General features: G+C 37.0%; 1 protein-coding gene across 2 annotated transcripts in view; it reads left to right on the forward strand.

The window, feature by feature from the left end:
• MAP2K4 (mitogen-activated protein kinase kinase 4) overlaps positions 1 to 27,661 on the forward strand; it is a 120,647-nt gene that overhangs the window by 6,226 nt on the left and 86,760 nt on the right. Inside the window, exons 2-3 of one of the 2 annotated variants that reach the window (XM_008010410.3) lie at positions 5,146 to 5,178; positions 27,410 to 27,512. In XM_008010410.3, the coding sequence (XP_008008601.1) occupies positions 5,146 to 5,178; positions 27,410 to 27,512 (136 nt within the window). The remainder of the gene's footprint in view (positions 1 to 5,145; positions 5,179 to 27,409; positions 27,513 to 27,661) is intronic. The other variant, XM_008010411.3, reaches the window with a different exon arrangement.

The raw sequence follows: 27,661 nt of genomic DNA on the forward strand, positions 1-27,661 counted from the left end.
TCCTCCCAATTCCAGAAAATCTTCAGGTATCTTCACACGCTCGGTAAGGTTGGGAGTTTAACGTGTACTTCCATTATTAGAAAGTATTCAAAGTTATAAGATTGGCCTTGCTTGTAGCTGCACAGTGAAAAGGAGATGATTAGCCAGTAGTTTACCCAACTCAAGGTGGGCCTTTTGAATGAAGAAAACAGTTACGTCATATGCAGCTTGGTTCTTTAAGAACAATACATTATTCTCTACCACAGAGACAGAGGATTAAAATGGACATCACAGCAGCTTTTTCAAGCTATATTGTATTTCATCTTACCCAAAATTGCTCAAACATTGAAAAACGAGGAGTCAAGAAAAGTGTTGCCAGACGTATATATCTGAACACACACACCAAATTGTTCAGACATTTAAAAAAAGAGGAATCAAGCAAAGTGTTACCAGACATATATATCTGAGATATCTATATGTCAGATGTGTATATATCTGACATGCCTATGTCTATTTATTGCCTGGCTTTGCTAAAGAAATCAGTGACATTAAGGAGCTCCCCTGATGATTTTGGCAGTTTCCCTGGGATCTAGTTATGTGTCTGTCGTGGGGAAGCATCCATCTTTTTGGGGTTGTTAGAGTCCTCAGGATGCCAGGCTGTGCCTAGGAAGGGTTGTGGCAGAGGTGTAGAGTGTGGGGTGGGGATCCCCAGGGCTGTTGGGAGTCCTTCCCTTTTAATTCTCTCAAGATGACTGTGAATGAAAGGAGAAAGACTGGTTTTGTGTCGGTTGAGCTGGTCTGGTGAGCCCCAAAAGATAGGGAAGGTGCCATAATCATTGCTCCCATGAGGAAGAGAACAGGAGTAACAGTGCCTATAATAATAACCTGCTTTAGTCCAGGCTTTTGGTTGGACTTTTTAGATTTATTTTCCCATTTAATCATCACAAAGCTCTTTTGGGTATTATTTTATTTTTCACAAATGAGGAAATTGAGGTTCATAAAAGTTAGATACTTGCCCGAAGGAACATAATTGTAAGTTACTGTCTCAGTATACTGTGCGTCATTAAACAGGCTTGTGAAGGTAATGTGGCATTTAGTTTTGTGGCCAAAGAATAAATAAGGTGGTCATTGCCCAAAGGGAGAAAAAGAGCTGGCATTATGAGGAGGACAAGATCTTGAATTTAAAAAGTGTGGAAGGGATTTGATTAGTATTTTGTCAACTCCTGACTGGTGGTTGATTCTAACAACCTGGAATTGCTAACTTAGGGTGGCTCCCTTTTGATAAAGTTTCAGAAAGTTGAAGTAAGGAAATCTAAAAGAAATAAACCAGCAGGAAATAAATCTTGGGGAACTTGCTCTGAGTACAGTGAAAATACAAATTTAGGGTAGGTTTAGATAATGCCTTAGATGTTAGAGCCATAGTGATTTACTATGGGTAGCTGCGGTTTAAGGCATATGCCAGAATTTTGAGGTTGGAAGTTTGAAGGTGTCAGACAACTAGACCCTTCATGCTTGTGACAGAGGAAAGACTTTGTAGCATGGTCTATGGGCATGACTCAGTAAGGCAGCTCTGATTTTCTTTACTTTAGTGTGGGTTCATATTGTAGTTCATAATGCACTTTCAGCAGTACAAAAATCCAGAATGTCCAGGGAATCAGAAGCAACTCCTGAGGAGGTAGGAAACCACTTATGTCCTGCCCCACCCCCTCTCTGATTTATATCATCAACCTAGAAGAATGGGAATAGAGATAGCTGCAAAACCCTGTGATGGCCAAATGGCCATTACACAGGCAAAATTAGATTTAGGCACACTGTTTTCAAACCCTTGAGATAATGTTATTTATTTTAAAATGACACAACTAGGGCTCAAGTGAAATGACTTCAGTTTCACAGTTGGAACTAGAACTCTGCTCTCCTAACATGCTCCATTTTGTTTTTTACTTTATCAAGTACTGTTTGCTTTTTGTCTTTATAAACCCTTACACATCCTAAACAGCCTCTTACCTCACTATATGTGGTAAGAACAGTAAATTGCAGGTTTCAAGTTATGACCACATAAAATATCTTAAAATTGAGGTAAGAGGGTGAGAATGGGGGCAAATGTGGGAATGAGGGTAGGAGAGACCTACAGAGAAAAAGGAGGAGGAAAAACCCCCGTGGAGCTTTATTTCTCGTATAGGCTTACTAGCATTCTGTCCTATGCATTTTGATACTGATTCATCAATGTGAAGAATTTAAATTCTTAAATAAATATTATTCTTTATATTTATTCTAAGGTTTAATTAAACTTGCCTGGGGCCAGGAAAAATGAAAAAGACTCAAATTTACCCCTACTTGCAATGGGGAAAATATAAATGGAGGATCATGTCAAATTAAGCCCCAGGGTACAGATAGTTCACCCAGATATAAAAAAGTGAGGCACACAAGACTTTTAAAATGTAGCCAATTACTATCAACAAGTTCAATCGATTATCAAGTACTTCCAGAGATAGGACTTAAAGTAAGTGAATAGGAAGTCAGAATTTCAGAGACAAGGGAGACTTCAAAAATTAAACATATTGGCCAGGTGAGATGGCTCATGCCTATAATCCCATCACTTTGGGAGGCCGAGGCAGAAGGATTGTTTGAGACTAGCCTGGGCAACATGTTCGGACTCCGTCTGTACAAAAAAAACCACAAAAAACAAAAAAACCCAAAAATTAACCAGACATAGTGGCTTGTACCTGGTGAGATGAGAGGATTGCTTGAACCCAGGAGTTTGAGGCTGCAGTGAGCTATAATCATGTCACTGCTCTCCAGCATGGGCGACAGCAAGACCCTGTCTCTTAAAAAAAAAAAAAAAAATTGAACATATGTGAGTGAGTACTAATGAATATTGTAGCATAACTAAGAACTTGCATTTTGTAAAGTTGAGGATATTGGAAGTTTTCCTCACTTTTCCTTCCCACCATCTTTCTCTTGTACAAGACTGTTGCTTGCCCCCTTTGCCCATCCTTACCCTTTTGAGTGTGAGCTAGTGGAGCTATTTGGTACTTTCCCAAATCTGTACTGTAAGCACTAACTTTCTGACTTTTGCAGGTCTTAGACGTTTAGACAGACTAAAAAAGCTTCTTACCTAATTTAATTGATAATGTTAAGAAAGTTATAGAATTGCTAAAGAAAAGGTGAGCCAGTGTGTTCCAGTTAATTTAGCCCTTGCTTGTCAGCGGACTCTGGGCTAGTTACCAAGTATTTTCTTAGTGAGAAATAATGCGGAGAGATGGATGTTTGGATGAGACCCCAGAATTTGTTCACCTGGTCACTTCATAATTAGATACAAAGAACAAGTCTATACTTATGCCTTGAACATTTTAATCCCCTTTCCACCTCCTTTGTAGCTACTTACATAGATTCTGCACTGGTGAGAGAACTTCAGGTTTTGAGAGTTTTTTAGCGCTTAAACTGGGGCTTAGCTTCTAATGTGTTAGAGCAGTCATTGGTGATGTTCTGTCATTCTCAGTCACATATACCTTAACATTTTTAATATGCACTTATTAAGCAATGTAACTTTCTTTTTTACACAACCTTACATACAGATCCAATTGATTTCTTTTTCATGTACCTTACAAATTTGTTTTCTTGGTCCTTTCACCATCTGTATTACTATTTTGTTCACCTCTTATCTCACCTTTTCACCTCTTTCTTTTTGCTACCTAGTAAGGTATTTTGCTTTAAAGTTGTTTGTTTCCCCAGCCTCCTCTCCAGTTGTAGTAGAAGGTGAGTTTTACCTCCCTTTTCCAATGGGATGCGGGGAAGACTTGCCTGCTACTTCCAGAGGACCCTTTTCTTCCTGAATGTACTCAGTTCATTTTGCGTAGTAGGAGGCCAGCAGCTTTTAGTTGCTTAGGCTTATAAGATCCATACATCTCTGTTTTTCTTTGTGAATTCTGTTCCCACTGCACGTTTGGTGGGGCAGCATATTGACCTTCAGTGGTAGAGAGACCGGGGTCAGACCTTCTAGGTTTGCCCTAGTACTTCTTTCCCACGAAGTCTCCATTCTCACTTCTTCCTGCATTTTGTTTGTGTGATAAGGTAGTCAACAGTGGATTACTTTGGTGGTGCACCAAAGATACTTTCATGTCAAAGTGGCTACATTAGCATTTTTCAGTTTTTGTACTTTATAGATGGTATCTTCTTAGAATCCTAAGAATTTTGATAACTGGATAGGAAAGACTACTTAACTATCCTTCCTTCAGTCCTGGCTCTTTTTTCTGTATATTTTGATTGAATTTGTTTAAACACAAAGTTATTGTGCATTTACTTCCTTCATTTTGTTCCCCAAAACAGTAATAAACACAAGCGTAGATAGACCACTAACAAAACCAGATATCCACTCACTAAACTAGGGGTGAAAGAATATTTTGTGAAGCCTTTTGTTTTAAATGGCTTATTTTACTGGGTGCCTCTTATTAACAATTATATCTGTATACAATGTATGCATAAGGTGTAACCAGATCCAACTGGATTTGGAAAATGTGTTTAGGTTTCTAAGGGGAATTCACAGGTTTTCTTCTTATAACTTCTAAAGTACTCGGCTTTCTTATTCCTAGGGACACTGTCTTTTTTTCAGGCCTATTTTAGAAGAATCTCAACCCCTCTTCAGCAGTTCATTGTCTTATTGTTTGAGGTTAGCTAATTTACTAGGAAATGTTTTATGTGTGTAAGTTTCACAATTTATGAAGTGCTGAAACTTTTGAATCGTAGATGGTAATTAATCATGGGTAACTCTAAATCAGTAATTTAAGTTAGTTAAGTAACTCATATTCTGTATTTGTAGGTTGAAAACATTGAAAAAATGGACAGAACTATCTTAAAGGTTACTGTTAACTTGTAAGGGCTTATATTGTAGTTCTTTTTATTAAATATATATGAAAAATAAAGATTAAGACTGCAATGCAATTTAAACTTGATTTCAGTTTCATGGAATATATTACATCTACATCTGACAGAACTAAAGTTTTTAAAGAAAGCTCATGTGTTATTGTTGTCTCTGGTGGGGGTAATGTGATTTGACTTGTTCTTGAATTCGTTTTATTCAAAATTTAATATAAAAATGCAATGTCATGTTCCAATTTTGGTTTGTTTGATTTACAGTAAATGAACTGGAACTTATCTTTTTTACTTTAGGCTTTCAGATAAACTTCTGTGAAAAGGCACAAAGTAAGCTACAAATTTTATGATATTATGCTATTTATTTTTTTCATATCCATCTTGGTATTGGGAATGTGTCCACTATTGTTTCAGCTAACTAGCCTTGGCAATTTTACATTCAAAGAGCTTCCATTTTTCATTCTTCCAAATATTAAAAAAAATTATATTCTTGATTGTAAATTGTACTTTTTTCACTTGAAATTGAAATAGCAAAATATATATGGGTATTTAGATGTATATAATATGGAAATATGTATTTAGGTATAGAAAAGTATATATAGGTATTCAGACTTAACCCTAATTTAAATTACAAATCAAAGAGAATTCACTTTTAAGATCGTGGCGCAGAAAGTATAGAGCTATTTTCAGAGATCTTATGCTTTAAAATTGAATTATAAACCATACATTGAATATATTTGTAATTTTTTTGTTTAAAACAAGACAGTGTTTTTCTCTTGCCTCCCTCACCATCCTTATTCTGTATTAGGACACTAGTCTTCATATAATACAAAATAGACTTTCTGTATTAAAAAAAGTTATAAACCTTGCATTTTATTTTATTTCATTGAGACAGGGTCCCACTCTGTTGTTCAGGCTGGAGTGCAGTGATGCAATCATAGCTCACTGCAGCCTTGACCTCCCTCAAGCGATCCTCCTGTCTCAGCCTCCTAAGTAACGGGGACTACAGGTGCATGCCACCATGCCTGACTGACTTTAAACTTTTTTGTAGAGACAGGGTCTTGCTTTTTTGCCTAGGCTAATTTCAAACTCCTGGGCTCGAGAGATCCTCCTTTCTTGGTCTCTCAAAATGCCAAGATCACAGGTGTGAGCCACTGCACCTGGCCGAAAAGAAAAAGCATTTAAGCTTAAATGTCATCTGTATAAAGTACAGTTAAAAAAATCTCATCTCAAGGAGACTGCTCTCCAGTTAACATAAAAATATACCAAAATGTGATATAGGTCGTTTTGTCTTCTGCTTATTTATTCATGAACTGAAGAAGAATGATGCTTTGATCTGTATCATTCTTGAGTAAATTGATTCAAAGGCAAAAAAAATTAACCTGGAAAAACATTTCTGTGTTTAAATTTTTTTTTGGAATGAGAATGTATAGTTTCCACTGGTTGATCATTATGATGCCTTTGAAATGTAGTTAGCAAAAATTTATTTCTTGAATGGTTCACCCACAGTGTAACTGTAGAGATCAAGCAGTTAGATCCTAGGATAAAAGTTTTTTTAATTGGTTCATTACTGTTACTCCTCCCTTGCCTTAAATAATGGACTAAAAATAATATATGATTTCCTGCTCATAGTGAACCTTTATATAGGATACATATCTATATGTAATGAAGTTACAACTTCTATTTTATGTTTTTAATTTTGACACGTTCACTGTGATAGTTTTTAGCTTTGACTTTTAAAAATGTCTACTTAATATTTAACCAGACAGTGTTTAGCTTTTATTTGTATTTTAACCTAAAATCTAATTAATGAAAAAGACTGTCTTGTATTTTTGTTCATTTTGGAAACAGGGTCTCACTGTGTTTCCCAAGTTGGAGCCCAGCCTCGAATTCCTGGGTTCAAGTGATTTTCCCACCTCAGCCTCCCAAGCAGCTGGAACTACAACTGTATGCCACCACAGCCAGCTCATTTAAATTTTTTTTTGTAGAAATGGAATCTTGCTATGTTGCCCAGGCTGGTCTCGAACTCCTGGCTTTAAGCAGTTGCACTTCGGCCTTCCATAGTGCTGAGATTACAGGCATGAGCTACCACACCTGGCCTGACTTTTTAAAAATTTTAAGTTGTATTCACATTATTGTTCTTTTATTTAACTTAGTGCTATTGTAGATATAAAACAAGAGAAACATTGATTATAGTAAGATTGTATATACAGTGTTTATCAGTAGCTTTGTATGTGGATTACAAATGCCTTTGAATGTTCTAAATGGCTCTGTTTTTGTCGTTATAGAAATAATAGATTTGCGGTTCGGCCTGCTTTGATACGTATGGAAGAATTTAACAATGGAGGCTTGGGACAGCGAAACCTATTAGAACTTAATTATGTGGTGGAGGGGCATATGTATTCCCACTTTGATTATTCACCTTGATTGCCCTCACCGTCTCTTTATACTGTGGCTGCTTTCTCCTCGCTTTTCACATCTCTCTTTTTATTTCTGCCTCTTCCCGTTGGAAGGCTCCTCTTTATTTTCCAGCTTTTGGGATTCAACACAGTTACTTATATACATTCATTCACGAATCACATATTGGACACCTAGAAACCATACAGTAAGCGAGATTCTTGGTACAGAAATGAATACAGTACAGGAATAGGCCCCTGGCCTTAGCAAGCTCATAGTGTAGTGGACTAGAGTTGATCCTTCATTGATTACATAAGGGTTCAACCCCTGATGTTACATACTAATTGATTTTTAGCTGGAACCCGGGTGAGGATGGTGCAGGAGTGGATCTGTCCTGGGCACCTTTGATCCTGCTGTTATCTCATGAGAGAGAATGAGCATAAAGGGTGCTGAGAGTCTTATGATAACTGCTTTCTTGATTGAACACCATGTCTTAGGGATCCAGCAATGGGCCTACCCTACTTTGGAGTTAAGCAGATGTGTCTGTGCTGGCTCAGACCTCAGTGAAAGACTCAGGGAATGGGAGTGCACACATCAGGGAGGGGAGCTGGAGACTTGATAGAGATGGCCAGCCCTAAGTTGACAGTGTGTGTTTTTGTACTATCAGTACCTATATTTTAGTATAAGTTCTCAGTTGCTTACATATATTAACACTTCTAAATCTGGTCCTGTGATTTGCATGACTTAAAAAATTAGAAATCAAATCTGTAATTTTTGCAATCTGCTGGTTTGCTCTGGAATACAGACATTAAAATGAGTAAAAGTGATCACTCATTTCTTTAAAATGGGGCTTGGGCTGGGCACAGTGGCTCATGCCTGTAATCCCAGGACTTTGGGAGGCCACAGCAGGCAGATCACCTAAGGTTGGGAGTTCAAGACCAACCTGACCAACGTGGAGAAACCCTGCCTCTACCAAAAATACAAAATTAGCTGGGCGAGGTGACACATACCTGTAATCCCAGCTACTTGGGAGTCTGAGGCAGGAGAATCGCTTGAACCTGGGAGGCAGAGGTTGCAATGAACTGAGGTCGTGCCGTGGCACTCCATCCTGGTCAACAAAAGCGAAACTCTGTCTCAAAATAAATAAATAACTCCATCTCAAAAAAAGAAAATACAAATGAAAGTGAAGACTTGAAATCATCAAAGGACTGATTTCTCCACTGTTGGGCACACTGTATTTCTGGAATCTTCACTTTTATTCTAAGGATATTTCAAAATTGTCAGATAAACTTATGTTTAATTTATTAAAACTATATGTCATACAGTAGTTGTAGGAAGGTATGGGGCAAAAAGCACAAAATTAGATATTCAAGTCTGATAAGTCTTGAGTACTGGCTTCTTCAAATGCTCAAATCTATCACAAATAAAAAAGATTTATTGTAAGATGATTCTGATGACTAATGGAAGCTCTGAAGGATTAATTTTTTTCATTGTTTGACTTCACGTAGTTTTTGCTCTTTATATTGCTACATCACTCTCTTTTAATCACTTTTTTACAGTTGCCTGTTATGAGTCAGTGGAGTTTTATTGGAGATGTGTGTGTATGCATTTACATGCACAAATAGAGATTACATATTTAATTTGGGAAACAGATTTCTATAGAAATTCAATAAAAATTCACTCTGCTCCTCACAGTCTTCCTTTTATAGATTATGGTTTATGCATTTATCTACTCTTCAGTTTATTTTCTAAATATATGTTTATTTTAGATAAAATAAACTTCAAGTTATATTTATTTAAGACCATAGTGTCATGTTTTCTTTAATATTGTTGGATCATTGAATTTTTCTGAAGTCTGAATGTAAGAATACTTTAGGGAAAAAAATATTTTTCCATTCGTAAATGTAGAGTTGTAAGTGTAGAGGTCCTGTCTTAGAAGGTTGATAAATTTATCAGTTATTTGAAGATAATGTTTTTGTACATGTAAAGGTATTTATATAACTTATGACCATATCTCACTGACTTTAATGAGCTAACCTGTGAACACAGTTGTTTAGAATATGACTGACTTGCTTTATAAAACCAGTTTTTCATATTTTTTTTTTTTTGAGGAGGGATGAGGATTTGCCTGAAAACATTTTTTTTCACAGGCTACCCAACTACCAAAAAATCGTTCTTCCAAAACTTCCTGATGTTGATTCCTCGGGAAGAGCAACTGAGTTGCCCAACGTGTCCCACTCATGACAGAAGCCCCCTTTCTTAGAAACATAGTTTTTGAGAAGTGCTTTTGTGAATTGAATTTACCTTAGTGTTGTCAGCATTCTAATTTTTTTTTTTCAGATGAGAATCGTGACTCATTAAGGATCCAAGTGGGCATAGGGATTTTCCCCAGAAAATGCCTAACCGAATTGTGTGCTAATCAGAGTGATAGTAGCTAGGTGTTTGGCAAATACTCTTTTAATAATTTATTTTTCACCCAAAGGTACTTTTAGCTCTTTATCTATCACCATCCTCCCCCCTACCCTTTTTTTTTTTTTTTTTTTTTTTAACTGTAGTATATTATCAGTTCATGGCTGAAGAGTTCTGGAGCTCCAAGTATTTTGGGTAGCGTTAAGTTTCTGTAGCTTTGTCTTTTACATTTTTGGTGGCCTTAAAAACTTTGTGCTTTTAAAAAATTGTTTAACTTGGAAGTGTTTGCATAGCAACAGGATGTTTATTTAGAAGATTAGATGCTCCAGAGCTATTGTTCTGGATGCTACGAATTGAAATTAGAGTACAGGTGGTGGTGGGTTTTGGTGGCACTGCACATCAGTATATTTGGAGGAAAAAAAGGAGGCATCCTGGAGACTGATTTAAAAGTATCCGTAATTGTTTCTTAAATTGGTAATAATAAAAAGGAAACCATAAAGAGGAAGAAGGATGTTTTGTGAATCTTCCAAGAAATTTGGGAAAGATATGAAGTTTACTGACCTGTTAAGAAGTGTCTGTAAATGATGATGTTTTGACTTTATTGGAGTGGAATAGAGGAAGACAGGAAAAGTAAGGAGTGGAGGGAAGGTTAAGTTTTTCTGCATTTGAAACAAATAACTTACAAAATTCAGCTGGTTAAATTTCTAATTCCTCATTTTATGTGGCAAAAATCTGCAGCCAGTGACAAAAATTATATCATTTGGAAATTATTAAATTCAACTGAATTTGTTAGCAATCCTAAGAAACAAAATGTCTTTTACTGCTCTTGGAGGTTTATACCGTTTATATAAGTTTATATATAGAGAGATAATGAAGTTAGTTGAAAAATGAGACTTTTGTAGGATTAGCCATAAGCCAGGCTAACATCTAATATTCATTACTATATATTGTGGGGACCATGATAAATTGTCAATGGGAAGTCCATCTGCTTGGAAAAAAAAGTTTTGATACTAGTTAAAGCCCAGGAACTGTAGAAGTGATATATTCCAGAGTCAGGATTCACCTATTCCTCTCATACTTTATGCTTATACCTTATACTATTCTAAAGGGAATGTTGCTTAGTTGTCTTTGACCTTGGAAATGGTGGGAACTTGAATTTGTCCTGAAAATGCTTTTTGTTGCTAGGAGAAGGAAGGTTTCTAACAGCTATTGCACCTTAAAATAATTTGGGGATGCTTAATGTGTGACATTTTTGGTAAGAAAATAATTAAATAGTGACTTTCCCACATTGCAGAAAGTTTTCATTTATATGCCACTTGAACTTTACTACTAGCAACAAAGGGATGTTGACAAAACTTTCAGAATTGAACAGATACGGAGTAGAAATGATATGGAAAGTTTCCAGAGAGTATTCCCAACTGAATCCAGTTAAAGTGGTTTTCAATTTAGCTCATACATTTAGGGTGATGGTTTTCAGATAAGGTGTAGTAAATATTTGGATTACCACTACATGATTTTATGAGTTCCGAATCTAGGCAAAAATGTCCAGTTAATAAGATGCACTAAGAAAAACTTGTGACTTCATCTTGTTGTTCATTTTCTCTAGGTAGAAATGCCAAATGAACATTAATCAGAAAGGAAAATCAAGTGCATACGAACATATTCACTCCCTTTTAGAGAAGCTCTTTTAAGGATAAGGAAAGAGAGGCACAAATGTAACAGTTAACAAATCTGTATCTGTATATGTCTTCAATAGATGGATAAAGATATTACCAATGATAGGAAGCACTGGGATCCTTAAAGATAAATTAAATCTAGAGCCTGCTCTGAAGAAGTGTATGTTCTTTGAGAGATTGAGCATGTGTAGGGGCTGTGTGGTAGAAATAACAACTCTGAATGTGTGTCAAACCCTGCTCTAAGCACTTTATATTAACTCCTTTAATTCTCACGACAACCTTATGAAGTAGGTATCATAGTTAGTATAGATGAGGAAACTGAAGCACAGAGAGGTGAAATAAAATTTCCAAAGTCTTACAGCTAATAAGGGGCAGAACTGTATGACCTTTGTCTGGTCACAGTTTACACGTTGTAAACCTTAGTGTTTTACTAATTCTTGAAAGCAGTTGGCGCTTACAGGAATGATTTTCTAAATCAAACGGCTTTTGAGGAGTCTTCATTTGCACTAGGTTATGAGATCTGGACCTACCATTTATATCTTGGTCAGCCGTTTGTAAGGCTTATTAAGGTTATCCAGTAAGCCTTACTGAACATTAAAGTAGAAAGATTTGTGTTGCTATGAAGTTAGAAACACCGGATCTGCCACTAGGGGAAAAATGTTTGGCGAAAACGTAAAACTCTGCTGGCCTATAAAAGGAATAAATTGCTCCAGGATTCTCAAATGACTTATGTGCCTGGGTACAGCTGAAGAAGATTAGTAGGAAGGAGACCTGTGAAGTTAGTGGACAAGGTGGCACAGCCGTGAACTCTGTGAGGACACACTGCGTACAGACTGTCGTAAGGACAAACTGACACTTTTAGCAAAATTTTTATGCATCCTCACCCCACTTTCTTTTTGGCAGGGTTAGAAGAAAAAACATTTAATTTTTGAAAACTTTTAATAGTAGAAAATTTCAAACATATACAAAAATAGAGTAGTGTAATGAACGCCCATGTACCCATTATATAGCATTAACAATTACCAACGTATAACCAATCTTATTCTTCCTCCCTCCAGCTATCTCTACTGAAATACTTTAAAGCAAATTCTGATTATCATTATTTTATCCATATAAATGTGTTACATGTCTTCTAAGTGATAAGGACTCTTAAGTACATAACCTTGGTACAATTATCTTAAATGAACAAAACAATGTTACTAGATAGTTACTGAATGTTCACATTTCCCCAAAAACTTTGTTGCTGCTTTATTTACAGTTAATTTGTTCTAGTTGAGACCTCAGCAAGATCTGTGCACACATTGTGTTTGGTTGATATGTCTCTTGAGTTTCTTTAAGTCTATGGTATTTCCCTCTTCTCTCTTTTCCTTACCATTTATTCATTGAAAAAATTAGTTAATTTTTGTAGCATTTTATACATTTCAAATTTGGCTGATTGCATCCTTTTAGTGTTTAACATGTTCCTTCATGCCCTGTTATTTACCTCTAACTGGTAGTTACAGAAACTTGGTCAGATTTTTGGCAAGAATACTTACTTCATAGGTGGTGCTGTGCGCTTCCTGTTGTATCACATCAGTAGGCATATGATTCCTTGTTGGAGCTCTTATTAAGATAAACCAGTGGGCTTAGGTGCTGCCAGTGTGATGCATATAGTGTAAAGTTCTCCGTCAGCCTTTCATCTGGTAGTTTTGGCCCATTAACCTTGTCTACATTAATTATTTTCTTAGGAATAGGTTAACTGTCATTTTCAGACATTTGTGGGCTTTGCAGATAGTAGTTGTATCCAGCCAAAAAAAGACAAAATTTGTGTTTAGGGCATACCACTAAAAGCACATTGTAGTTAAGCCTTGATCATCTCTGACTTAACTGTGCCAGTAGTGAAGGATATGAAAGTATATTTATATGCACACATATGATATACAAATATGTATTGGGATGCTCTGTATTTGGATAGAATGAATACTGGAGACCTGTCCTTTATACCCTGGAACATGTGTTGACCCATTCATTAGGGCTCATTAATCTTTGCAGACAATCAAAAGACATGTCAAGTAATAAGATGTTCTCTGGTGAAGTTGAGGAGCCAGTGGTTAGGCAAGACTAGTCCCGCCAAATGAAGGTCAATCCCACATCAGAGTCCAGCTTTCAAAATTTGTGTTCAGTGCTTAGAGTGCTCAGACCCTTCAGGGCATTGCCTTCCCAATCCTTGGGAATCAGATTGAGTCATCAGAAGTCAGTTTTGTGAGGATTAGAAGAGGATAGGATTTCTCATCCAAGATTGAATAATAAAAATCTGATGACCTACTTGTGTTTTAATTAGTAATTACCTTTTAATGACCAGTATATTGTTGTCCAGTGGTGTCATTCACCCTTTAGCAGTAATAATTTCTTAACCAGCTTTCCTTTTTTCCTATTCCTGTTCCTTCATGTAACTTCAACTAAATTATTAAAGTCTCTCTCATAATGTTCTACAACTAATTTGCTCTTTTGATTTTCTTTTTGGGTCTTTGTAAGGAACAAATTAGAAACATTTCAGTCGAGATTCTCTCATGTACTATATACACATGAAGTAGATAGAATGCAACATATCTTCTTTGAATTCCATTCATGCTCTTAATTATTCTTAATTTAGTCCAGCCTTTTAAAACTTTCAATTTGTAGAATACATTTATGGGCAGCAAATAGTTTTTTATTGTATCCACTAGGAAATAAAAGTGTCATTCACATGTTACTGTTTTTGAAATTGGGAGTTACTTAATGAGGATCAAAAGAAGCCATTCGGATGGGAAGAGGAGCATAACATTGCTGATTATTACAGTATTACCTTTGTGTGGAAGATGCCTGCTCATTTTCTACCTCTGTTATTTGCTTTTGTAGTGACATAGTTGGATTTTGATTTAAATTTGACTGTGAATTGTTACCTAACATTTCTTAAAAATGATTATATAGTGTAATGCAGCACTGAAATGGAAAGTTGGTGGAGTATACAAAAGATCGCCACATGTCTTCTTATGACTCATGGCAGTTAAAAATGCCACATATCTTTTTCGAAGCCAGAAGATGTCTGACTAATTTTTGTGTCATGAAGTTCTATTGTTAGCATTTTTCTACTAAAAGCTTCTGGTAACTTTTTCAGAGAACCTGCATAACATCCAGTTATACATATTTTGATTAATGAGGAAAAAAAAGAAACAACAGATTGGACCCATCAGGAAATACGGATAAAACACTCTATTGTGTCTCTTAGTGAAACTGTTTGTCCTCAAGATGTTAAATCAAACATTTGAGCTTCGATTCCTTATTTATTGAAGAAATATTTGAGTTCCTATTAAATGACAGGTGCTGTTACGAGAAGAACTGAGTTGTCGGACTCATTAGAATGTTCTATCAGATTTCCAATGGTCAGAAGTTGTGCAGATGGAGGCTGGGCATGGTGGCTCATGCCTGTAATCTTAGCACTTTGGGATGCTGAGGCGGATGGATCACCTCAGGTCAGGAGTTTGAGAGCAGCCTGGCCAACATGGTGAAACACGTCTCTACTAAAAATACAAAAATTAGCTGGGTGTGGTGGCGGGCACTGATAGTCCCAGCTACTTGGGAGGCTGAGGCAGGAGAATTGCTTGAACCCAGGAGGTGGAGGTTGCAGTGAGCCGAGATCGTGCCATTACACTCCAGCCTGGGCAACAACAACGAAACTCTGTCTCAAAAAAAAAGAAAAAAAAAAAAAGTGCCATGTAGTGGTAACAGGTTATTCCAAGCCTCTCTAAATCGTCTTAATTAAATTAAAATATAAACAAAATTATGTATATGACTTAATTATTCTTTTGCCTCTCTGGATTCCTAAGGACACATCATGGTGAAAAACAGTTATTACAGGTAAAGTAGTGGTATGAATTGTTTGCTTTGAGGATAAAGTAATTGGTCAGTTGGACAAGGTAGTCAGGCGTGTCCTGGAGGGTGGGGAGAAGTCAGCTTGGAATAGAAAATTCACTGAACCTGGGCAACATGGTGAAACCTCTTCTCTACAAAAAATACAAAAATTAGCTAGGCATGGTGGCCTGTAATCCCAGCTACCCAGGAGGCTGCGGTGGGAGTGTCACTTAAGCTCGAGAGGTGAAAGCCGCAGTGAGACATGATCATGCCGCTGCACTCCAGCCTGGGCAACAGAGTGAGACCTGTCAGAAAACAAACAAACAAACAAACAACTGTGATTCTCTATGGAGTCGAAAGGAAGGAAGGTAGACTCTCTAACTTTCCTGAGCGAGGAGGATGTGGACATACATGCTCTTTCTTTGCTTTTAGAGGATGTTCTTGAAGTCAGGAGTCTGCTAGGTATTTGAAGGACATCTGGCTGGATAATCCTTGATAATATTTTCACATCAGTTTGTAAATCAACTATTGATATATGATGGAGAAAAATATATTCATAAACCGTATCTTGCCACTTGATCTCTAATTCACTTGGAATTTGTTTTACTTGTTTTTAGGCTTGTTTATGTATTTGGATAGTTATAAAAACCAATTACCAATATTAATGGAAATAAGGAAATTTTTATTTTATATTTTCAGTATTGACACCTTGGGATGTTTTCTGACACCAAGCAATTCTCCAGTTCTCTGACAACAATCATGTATCCAACAATTGAATTCATTTCTGACACTGTTTACCTGGAGTTAGCATCAGATCTCACAAGTTAAAGGACTCAGTGCTTCGAGATTATCGTCACTTAGGAGGCTAGTCACAAACGGGGTGTTCAGGATACTCATACTCCTGCTTGGATGACTACAGATTTGGGGATTCCCATTATCAAACTTGACCACACCCCCCAACAAGTTTGATAATTTGCTAGAATGTCTTACAGAACTCAGGAAAGAACTTTATTACTGTTACTGGCTTATTATAAAGGTTTGAAGAGCCAAATGGAAGAGATAGAACCTTGTATAGGTCAAGGTATTGGGAGTGAGGGGACAGGGAAGTAGCACAGAGGTTCTGTGACCTTTGTGGGTACACTGTCCTTGATTCATTTACCAATCTGGAAGCTCCCCAAACCCTATTGTTAGGGGTTTTTATGGAGGTTTTATTAGGTAGGCATGATTGATTGTATCATTGGCCATTGGTGATTGAACTCAGTCTCTAGTCCTTTTCTCCTTCCTGGGGGGCATGTGTATGGGGGCGTGGCAGCTGAAAGTTTTAACAGGCTACTCACTCGGTTGTTTTTTTTCTGGTGACCAGCCCCTATCCTGAAGTTATATAGGGGCCTTCAGAGAGTTACCAGACACTTGCACAAACTCGGGTATGGCTGAAAGGGCCACATTTTCGGTAACAAAAGACACTCCTGTCACTCAGGAAATTCTAAGGGTTTTAGAATCTCTGTGCCCCAAACCTGAGACAAAGGCAAAATACAGTTATATTTTTCATTATACTACAGGTACTTCTGTAGCAAAACTGCCTTGCACACAGTTGGCCCACAGCTTTGAATCTATCTGGGAAAAAGAGTGGTAACCCAATATTGTGTTGTCTACTGGATGGCTGGTTTTTGTGTTGTGAAAAGGATGAACATGTTTTGTTTCCTTGGAGCAAATGGGTACTTACGCTAGGAAGTTGTCTTCGTCTTATAGCTTTCTTTATTCTAATCTACTTGCTAATGAAATTCATATAGAATTGAAGTGCAGAAGAGTTAATTACTTAGACTTATGACCAGTCTGACTTTCTTGTATAGTTAATAACATTATTACTTACAATATTATAAACTTGCCAAGGAGGAGAACTCGATTGTTTTGATGTAAGGAAAAAACTCCAACTTTTTTCCTCTGCTTTCACACCATACAACAACAATCAACATAGAAGACTTTGTGACCAAATATGGGGGATTTTTCCCCACCAGCAAATACGCAATCACTTCTGCAGCAGATACCAGCTGGGTGTCCTCCAGTTCAGTTCTCACACTGTTTACCTGGAGATAGTGTCACATCCCACAGGTTGAGGGCTCAGTCCTGCAAGACCGCCCCCACTTCAGATACCAGTTGTTAAGTCTGGGCCTTCAGAACTTCTGACCGTCCAGCTCCCAGTTAGGGTTCCCATAACCCTCCTTTGGGGTTAATTAATTTGCTGGTCTTTCTGAAGCTGCTAGGTGCTGCCAGTCATCAGTCAACTCATTAGCATCCAAAAAATACATCACCTTGGAAATTCCAAGAATTTAAGCAGTTGTGTGTCAGGAAATGGGGACAAAACCAAAAATATGTATTTCTCAATACCACATTTGGTAGCTCCTCAGTTTGTGTGCTGTTGTGAGTACTTACCTGTCAGCTGAAATATGGATCCCCTTAGCCCTGTGGCCACTCACTAGAGCTCTGTGTCATTGTCCTTGAGTCAAGAACAGCCTTATATTTCTTTCATTGTGTTGTACACATTTTTTTTTTCGTATGCACATATAAAAAAGGTTTGGAAGCACTGATTGGAAAAATGTTGATGTTATAGTTATAAAATATGGTTAATGTTTTTATTTCACTTATGGGTGGTGAAAAGTCGTTAAAATAGGGTGGTGATAGGCTGTTGTGGCATTTACCAAGCAGGAAAAATAAATGTGATGTGAGACCTGTGGGCACTTGGTTCCTTGCTAGGGTTGAAGCAAGCTGTTCTTCAAAGAGTATCTGATATGTGCCTCTGTCTGTACAGTGAGGTCAGACCAGAAGCCACTCTGTGGGCTCTGGGATATAGATGGAAACCAGAACAAGCCTTATGACTTTTCTTGGCATAGCTTTCATAAGTTTGCATATTATATTCCTTGTTCCATTAGTAAGATTGCTACCAAAAAAATAAGCATCAGTTATGTGGATGGTTTTCCAGAAATCTGAGTATCTTGTTCTTGGTACATTGTGAAACAGTAACTTGAAACTGGGGTGCTCATGAGGAGCTTAGTTAGAATATTGAGTTTGATTAGGAGGCAGAGGTTATCAAAGTGGCCTGTGTATTACGAAGTAAGAGACCACTGTTGACTGTTGTATATAGAAAATTTTGTTGGAGTTGATCAGTTTGGGTTTGTGTCTCACTTGTCTTCATGGGATTTCTGTTGATACATTCACAAGTTCGAGGCTTAAAAACACAAATGCCCTTTGGATTTGCCAGAGTTTTAGGCATCACATGGATTTAAAAATGGTCTGAGCACCTGGATAAAATGCTGAGTACCTTTACTGACTCTTGATATGCTACAAATGTTTCCTCTTCCTGGCTAGAACTCTCAGCACATGTATAGCAGTAGTGCTTCTATGTGAATGGAATCAGTGCGGTTATATAGCAGATTAGGCTGTTCTTATTAAGGACTGTGAAGGATGGTGGTGTAAGAGAACTTGTTAAATGAGCTAGGGACAAATTAAGGATTCAGAGAACTATTAATACATTCTCCTCTCCCTTGAACCGAAGGTGGAGATAACTGGCTGCCTCCTTTTGGGTGTCCATTTGGAACCTTCTCAGAGTGGTTGTGTAATTGTGGAATTCCAACTCTTAGGTTCCCATGAAGTCTACTTGCAAAATCATTGGAACATGGAGTTGGAGTTTAGGGGTTATTTTGGATAAGCTTTTTATATTTTGTTGGTGATTAAAATGTTGTTAAATTTAGCAGCAATTTAAACTACAGTAGGGCCTTCTTGGATTAGTGGCTCCCTGGGTAATTTTTATGGGGTTGTACTAATCATGACTTGGCCAGAGAGATTTTCAGTTTAGCGTGTGGAATTATATATTTGCTTGTTGGTAGTAGACATCTGGCTCAGAGTCTGATAGAAAGTGATGCTGTTACTGGCTTTAAGTGATAGCTCAAAGGTGTGGCTGGCTGTAGAATCCCGTAATGATGGCACTGTGCTTAACTGATGTGAAATAACTGGAGATCAGAGAGGGACTATTATAATCAGTGGCATTGGTGGTTAGCTGAATCAGAGAATGGATGAATCAGTTGTGAGTTTCTGTTAATAGGTTTAAAAGGAAATAGGGTGTTTTGGGAGCTTCATTCCATGAAGCTTCATAAACCCCTTATTTTATGATAACTGAAATGAGTTAAAATTTTCTTTTCCTTGTTAGATGAACAGCTTGAAAGTGAGTTCAGGCTTTTAAGCCTTCAAACTCTCCCTGAAGACTTTTGTTAACCAAACAAGGACCCCATAGTAAGAGGTATTCTACAAGTAGAATGCTGCTTTTGCCTTTGTCTAGTGTTCTAAGAATCTGATAGGAGCTGTTAAGCCTTTTGTTGTCAAAGCAGTAGCCTTGCAGGAACTGATAGAGGAATAACATAGTCCTTGGTATTCTGGGTTAAATTTTTTTTTTCTACCCAAGAAAAGGACTATGAATCTTTTGCCAGAGGCCAGAAATGCTGAGGGTGAATTACTTTGTCTTTTCCTTGGCAGCAGAGCCTCCGAGGCCCAAGCCTGTCCGATGAGGAAAATGTTTAATATTTAGGCAGCATGGCTGTTAGTAATCTACTTTTACCCTAGTTTAGGACTTGGCCATCGTAAACATAGACAACTATCATAATTGATAATAAAGCTGGAATTGATACCTAGCTGACTCTGTTATGCATAGTAATGTCTTTACTCCTCACAGTGCCCCTCTGGGTATCCCATTTGGCAGGTATCCCATTTGGCAGGTGTGGCACTGAGGCAGAGAGGTGAAGTCATTTGCCCAAGAGATATTATAGAGCTAGTAAGTAGCAGAGCTGAGCTTCAAAACTAGGGCGATTGGCACTGCTAGTCTATATTGCTTTTTCTGGTTTCTAATTTAGTACAATTAGGAAGGATCCTGGTTTAGGATAGGAATAGGATTTTTACGGGAAAGTGGTTTTAAACAAATCTACAAAGAAAGCTGAATTCTTTGTTGCTAATATATTTTGTTGGTTTAAACGCTATCAAACATTTTCCAGTTTTCTTCTCTAAATAATTTAATAATTTCTCAATTAGGTTTTAATATGTACTTATAACTAATATCATAGTAGTTACCACTTTTCATGTCTACTGTTTGCCAACTATTGTAGCATATTTAAGGTATATTGATCCTTATCACAACAGTACTGCCAAGTAGGGAGTTGTTTTTACCCTGGTTTCACAGGTGTGGTTTACTAGACCGCAGAAATATTCCTGTTTTTATTTTTATTAGTATTTCAGTGTTGTTAGTATTTTCAGTAGTGGTCATTTGACATCTAGCAAAATAACTTTCTTCCCTATTCCTACCCTTTAACCTCCCTGTACTACGTTTCTTTTTCTTTTTCTTTTTTTTTTTTTTTTTTTTTTGGTTTCGTGACAGGATCTCACTATGTTGCCCAGGCTACTTTTGAACTCATGGACTCAAACAATCCTTTTGCTTTGGCCTCCCAAAATGCTGGGATTATAGGTGTGAGTCACCATGTCTGGCCTCACATTGCTTTTTAATTTTTTGGCAGAATGCCCAACGAAACAGTCTTTGTGGAAGCGTCAGCTGCCTTATCTATTGTTCACCTCCACTGCCTGGCATAGTAACTTGTTTGTAATTGTGGTATTTCTGCACTTGTTGTTGTGTAAAGTATTATATTGGGCTTTCTAAAAATCCATTTTACACTCAAAAGTGTAAAATGTGCTGAAAGTTGCTGTTGGGATATTTACTTGATTTCTTAAATAAACTCAGAACCATCTAGTTTCCAAAATGCTTAGCGGTGTGGATGCGTAACAGTGCTTTAAAGATGAGAGTTCAAAGTTCTGAGTGAGATTTTATGAGTGTTTTAGTAATTGCTCACTCTTAGGTATCAAGGGTTGCCGGCAGGGAGATGGGGGCAATATAATATTAGCTGATAGCAACTCACTTAATACATGGATATATGGAATACCTGACATTGCGAGTGTAACATCTCTTTTTCTTTCTTTCTTTCTATTTATTTATTTATTTAGATGCAGTTTCACTCTTGTCACCCAGGCTGGAGTGCGATGGCGCGATCTGGGCTCTCTGCAACCTCCGCCTCCTGGGTTCAAGTGATTACTACTGCCTCAGCCTCCCTAGTAGCTGGGATTACAGGAATCTGCCACCGCTCCCAGCTAATTTTCGTATTTTTAGTAGAGATGGGGTTTCACCATGTTGGCCTGGCTGGTCTTGAACTCCTGAGCTCAGGTGATCCACCCGCCTCAGCCTCCCAAAGTGCTAGGACTACAGGCATGAGCCACCGCGCCTGACCTAACATGTCTTTTTCTTTTGAGCTTATGAAATATTAGGTCTCTCATTACCATAGTAATTTAGGGAGAAAAGAGAAATGAAAGTAAGTTTTTTTCTACCACTTTATTTCTTCATTTCTGAAATTGTTTGACTCTAAAGTTGCACAGTTGGAATTGTGTGTTACTCATTTCACAACCAGTGATTACAGATAATTAAAAAATTATTCCAGGTAATCTTTCTGTTTTGAAAATGAGATAGTGACAGAGAGAACCAAGGAAGAAAAGAGAATTTAAATGACAGCTCCCCTCTCTGCGATATGATATTCTGAATACTTGCAGGTCAAATACCAATATTCTTAAAGGTATTCTGTGAATGACTTGTACACTGCAGTTCCAGTTTCCTCTTTTTGGTGTGGTTGGTTCGAGGGAATACCCTGTGGTATCAGTGGGTGTTCCCTAAAAGGGATTGATTCAGATTGCTTTTTGATTATTCCTTCCTGGCTCCTTTCGCATGTGAGTAGTTGGCTTAAAAGGGCAACTATTTAATTTTTATGATTCTTTTCATTAGTTGAGTGCTGGTTCTGTCTCACCTGAGCTCGCTTATATGTATTTAGTAGGTCTGTTAGGATGACTGGGACTGCTGGGCCTTTTGTTCCACGTGGTCTTTCATCAAAGAGAATAGACTGAGCTGCTTCACATTTAAACTCAGGGTAGCTTTCCAGGAAGGTGAAAGTGGAAGCTGCAAGGCCTCATAAAGGGCTTAGATTTGGAAGTCATACAGTATTCCTTCTGCTATAATATTGTGGTTACATCAAGTCCCAGGGCCAGCCCAGATTCAAAAGGTAGAGAAATAGACTTTAACTGTTTATGGAAGGAGGAGCAAGGTCCCTTTGCAGATGGGTATGGACTCAGGGAGCTGTGATTCCTTGGTGGTTATTTTTGTGACAATCTACCAAATAACCCACATTGAACTAGCTATACTCTAGAGGCAGCTATTGTAGGTCCTTCAGTGATCTTCATTACCATGAACAATAAAGTACTTTGCTATTACTACAACAGATGTTAAAGAAGGGCTCTCGAATATGGTGATATCAGTGGTGTTGAAGATATGCGGATTGGCTAAAATGTTGTAGAGATGGTCTCCATTCTTACAGGCTGGGCGGGAGGATTCGAGTGATTCTAGTTCTCTGATTCTGACCATACAGGTAACAGAATCTTGCTTTCCTATGATATAATGAAACAAAACAAGCCCATTAGATGAGGGATGGGGGAGCAGTGAAATGTTGGTAAGAAAAACAATCTACTAATATTTGTAATTTAATAAGTATTTGTTGAATTGCTGTTTTGTCTGAGGTACTGTTATAGGTGATTTGCAGAGTTCAAAGATAAATCAAGGTAGTTAAAATTTTAAAGCAGAAAATTGTTTACAATTTGATGGAAACAGACTTGAGGATGAGAGAGGACGGTAAGGTGAGCCCAGTGTAAACAGTGTTTCTCCCTGGGGGACAGACTGATGTTTTTGGAAACTAAATAATGCTGATTGTTAGTAGAGGAGCTGACACCTTTTTCTGTTCTGTAAAAGGTGAAGGTGAAGGAGAGATACTTTTGGTAACCTAGATTGCAGAGATTCCATAGATTTTGTATTGAGTAGTGAACTCTCAACTGCCCTGTTGGGGTTTTTGGCCAAGATCGAACCAAACTATGCTCAGCTTAGCTGGTTGTGGAAAGCAATGTTAAAAAGGGTTGTATTGCTTGAGAAGTTGGTGGAGGGAGAATGTTTAGGGCTCTTTATCATCTTGTTTTTAAAGCTAAATAAACCTAGAAAGTGTCTTCCCTCCAACTTCAATATTCTGTGAGTCAGTGAGTTTCTCACAATTAGACAAAGGATATTCCTAGGCCTCAGTGAGTGTGGATACACTTGACCAAATCCCTTTCTTCAGGATTGCAGTTCTTAATATTCTTGATGATTCTGTGTTTGGGAGTGCTTTTCTCATGAGAAGTTTGAGGAAGACACTGTGTGCAGATGCTGTGGAAAGCTTGTTTGAATGGTGCTGGCTGTTCTCTTAAGGCAGAGTTTTGAAACCAGAATTTCAGGGATGATTCTAACAGATTGTTCTCCTCAGCCTTGGAGTGACTGAGTGAGGACAGGACTGCTCAATGCCTAGTCCAGCCTCTGGGCCAGCTGCAGTTCTAATTTTCCCAGCATGTTGAACAAATGTTCTTATTTTCCAAACAAGCCATGGCATGAAAAAAGGTAGGCAGTATTGCTTTGAGGGGTAGAACAGTGCTTTGGAAGTGTGATGAGGACAGATACTGTTTTCCCAAGTCAGGGTCCTTGTTTGCAAACAACAAAGATTTACTCCAGCCAATAATCATATAGACTTAAGTTGTCTGAGTCTGTCCATGTCAACTTTATTCCCAAATCAATAAACATTTGAAAGTGTTTTCTGTATCAGGCACAGATCTAAGGTTTAAGGTATATAGAGAATCCCTCACAGGAAACTCCTTCTGTATAGATATTTTAGGATGTTTGATGCCTCGTTTCTTTCCTGCTATTGTCAAAGGGACGATGTTTATCTGTGTTGACTGGTTAGAAATTGATTATATGACAGTCCCACCAAAGGGGTTATTATAATCACAAATTCATAATGTTTTTGATCAGTTATTTTAAACCCTGTTGTACAGACATTTCAATCTTTGTTAGCATCTAAAAATCTTCACAGGTCCTTTATAGTATCACTTCCCTTCTTTCTCCCTGTGAAAGTTGTTTCAGGTTTTTGAAAAAAAAAATCATATGAATGTCCTATTTGCTTGTAATTTTTTGTCATTAAAAGTATCTGAATACATGCTGACAGATTGCCTTTCAGTTTGATTTTTTTGAGGGATCCTTGAAAAAGAAGTAAAGGAGAGAAGGACCCTACCCCAGTAGAGGCTCTGGTACTTAGAGAAAGTGAATGGGAGAGAAGATGCCTCCAGATAGCCAGAAATAGCTTCTCCTGAGTATTGTAAAAGCTATTTTTCTACTTTTCTTGAATCTCACCATCGGTTGACATTTTGGGGCCTTCCTTTTCCTCCTCAAAACTGCCTTAGAAGTTTATCTTAAACTGACTAGTATTTGAAGAGTTGGGGTACACAGATGAGACCCAGCAGTGTAACTTGATCATGTGCCAATTTCCTTGGCACTTGTTTTAGGCTCTGAGTGATCTTTGCTTGGAAAGCCTTCAAAACTTACAGAATTATTTAGTGTATTTTGTTAGTAAATGATCAGAATATAAATTTGGACTTTTTCAAGATAATTGCAGATGTCTCTGAAGTGTAGAATGTGTTTAAATCTAATTTATGTAACTTAAATCACATTCTGTTAATCATGGTGTACATTTATGAAGTTAATGGCCTTTAAAGCTTTCAATTTAGTTTTTATTTAAATGTGAATGCAATGCTGAAAAAGAATCTCTGTGTATTCAGTATAAATATTTATGTTCAAGAAAACAGCTTAAGTTTTAATTGTTGTAATATATTTTATTGTTTATCTGGTAAGGTTAGCTACTATTCTGTCAAATTGGGCTTTTGAAGAAAGGACCAATTTTTGTTTTTCTTTCGATAGTTTTCACAATAGTTCTTTGTTCTGTCCTTGTCTTGCATTTTGTCTGAGTCTTATTTTCATTTTTCTTCACATGGAGATAATGGATGATGTGCCAGATGGTTTCAAACACAAACTACTTGACATATGCTCAGTTTTTGATTTGAGGAGTTTGTAAAGATTGAGTTTCTTCAAATTATGATAGCAAAGTTCCTTAACTTAATCTTTTCTGTAAACAATTTGCCACATTAAGGTAATTCACAGGTTCAGGTTCCAGAGATTAGGGGCTTAGTATCTTTGGGGACCACCATTCAACCCACTACAGTCTGCTTTCTGGGCCCCAAATATTCATATCCTTCCCATGCGCAAAATACACTTACCCTACCCCAGCGCCTCCAGAATTTTGACTCATTACAGTATTAAATGTAAATCTCACCTAAATATTATCAGCTCAAAAATCCTGAATCCCATTACCAAAATCATTTAAATCAGGCATGGGTAAAACTGAGTATTACCCAGGGCAAATTCCATTTGGTTTCAAGACCTGGGAGTAATCCTCTGTATTTAAATGTTTTCTAAAGAAAAGTTTTCAAGAAGTAAAACAGCATATTTACCAAAAATACCTTTTGTTGTGTATTGCTGAACCTCTCACAGAAAGTTTTTCTACCAGCAATATATCTTAATAGTGATTATTTTGCCTAGCCATTCTGATCATCATGTTATCATTATGTATATATAATATAAAACCTTCAAACTTTGCCATTTTCACATGAACAAAAGCTTAAAATGTTTTCGGTGTTAGTGCCTTTTTATATTTTTTCTCTTAATTTGTCTTTACTGCTCATATTCTTATCACTTTTTTTCTGTTTTTCTTGGTTTGTATGATGTCTTTGTATAATTTAGAGCTACTTATTTTTGTATTGTCAGAATTTTCCCAAGGTTTAATTTTTTTAGTTTTGTTTTTTTTTGGTAATATACTAAGGGTTTTATTTTTTTTTTAAATACAGTCATATCTGCTATTTTTCCCAGCGTACCCTTTGCACATGTTGTTTGAATGTCCTTCCTCTACATTGTGTGGAAAAGTCATACTGCACTCTCCTTATTTCTGCAAATGGATGTGTCTGGTCTTCACGGGAATTCACATGATCTGGTAGAAAGGAGGCTCATCTTTGAAAGCTCATCCAGGAGCCATGGCAAGGCATCTGTGCTCTTGTCTCTTTGCCATCTTCTCCATCCAGTGTGGCTCTGTCAGATTTTCAGATCTCACGTTTACAGTTTGAACCCTCTATTAAATCCTCATCCACTGAGGTCAGAAAGTGTTTGGATTGCAGAGATGTTTTTTTGAGTAGTTAGTTAACTGTATCATAAACTCTAGAGAGTGAGTGCAGGAAAAAGTGTCCCTAAGGTGAATGTGAAACCAAGATATGCTGCAAATGCTTAAAAAATTCAATTCTGTTACAAAGTATCCTTATAAGTCCTAAAGAAATGATTCTGTAAGACTTACTGATATAGAAAGAAATGTCAGTGAATAAAGCATTTTACAAAGTAGTTTCATGGTCTGATTCCAATTGTAGTGAAAAAATACATGTCCGTATCTATGTATAGAAAAAAGTCTGCAATAGAAAGTAAACTGATTATTTTGAGGTAGTTGGATTGATAAGTTTATGTAAAATTTTAACCCTATGTATTGTATAGATGTATATGTAACATTTTTAATATATTTGATCTTTTTTTGCATTTTCTGCTCTTCTACAATGGTTGTTTTACTTGGGTAATAAAAAACGTTGGTACCTCTTCCCTTCCTACCCCAAGGAAACAGCTTCATGGAAATAATTATTTAGAATACTTGTGTTACTAACTTGAAGTTTACTCTACCATGATGTTTTTAGCAATTTTTTAGATTCTTCACTCTGTTAACAGTTTATATTAATTAAAATGAGGGAAAATGATATTTATTAAACTGAGGGCGTTAAGTATAACACTGGATAGATGGTAATATTTTTAGAATTTTTCAGGATATCTGCTGAGATAATTGATTTTTATAATAGTATTTTCATTTGCAAAAGTATTAACTTCCCTGAATAATGGAAACTTGAAGTGATAAGCATTCTATCTATTGTATCATACCTAGTGAATGATTTGTAGTTAGTAACAACTTTAGATTATTTTATTTTTTCTTAGTTCTGAGAAATTCCTCATTGCCTTTCAAAATATTGTCCTATATTAACTGTTTGTTAGAGCAAGTTCTCTTGCCTTTTGGTGTGACTTTCTTATGCCCTCAGAATAGTACCTGTTTTGTAGTACTTGAAACTTTTACTTTTTATTTGTTATTTCTTAGGTAAACGCAAAGCACTGAAGTTGAATTTTGCAAATCCACCTTTCAAATCTACAGCAAGGTTTACTCTGAATCCCAATCCTACAGGAGTTCAAAACCCACACATGTGAGTATTCTTGGTAATCAAATAAAAGGCTCAACTCAAGCAAATATTTTAAAGTTATTGTATTTTATGAATTTTTCCAATTATGAGATGTCAGTGTAATTTCTCTGACTAAACTCTCTGGGAATATTGTTTATTCTTTTCCTTCTGGA

The sequence above is a fragment of the Chlorocebus sabaeus genome, chromosome 16 (assembly GCF_047675955.1).
Source record: "Chlorocebus sabaeus isolate Y175 chromosome 16, mChlSab1.0.hap1, whole genome shotgun sequence".
Classification (NCBI taxonomy): domain Eukaryota; kingdom Metazoa; phylum Chordata; class Mammalia; order Primates; family Cercopithecidae; genus Chlorocebus; species Chlorocebus sabaeus.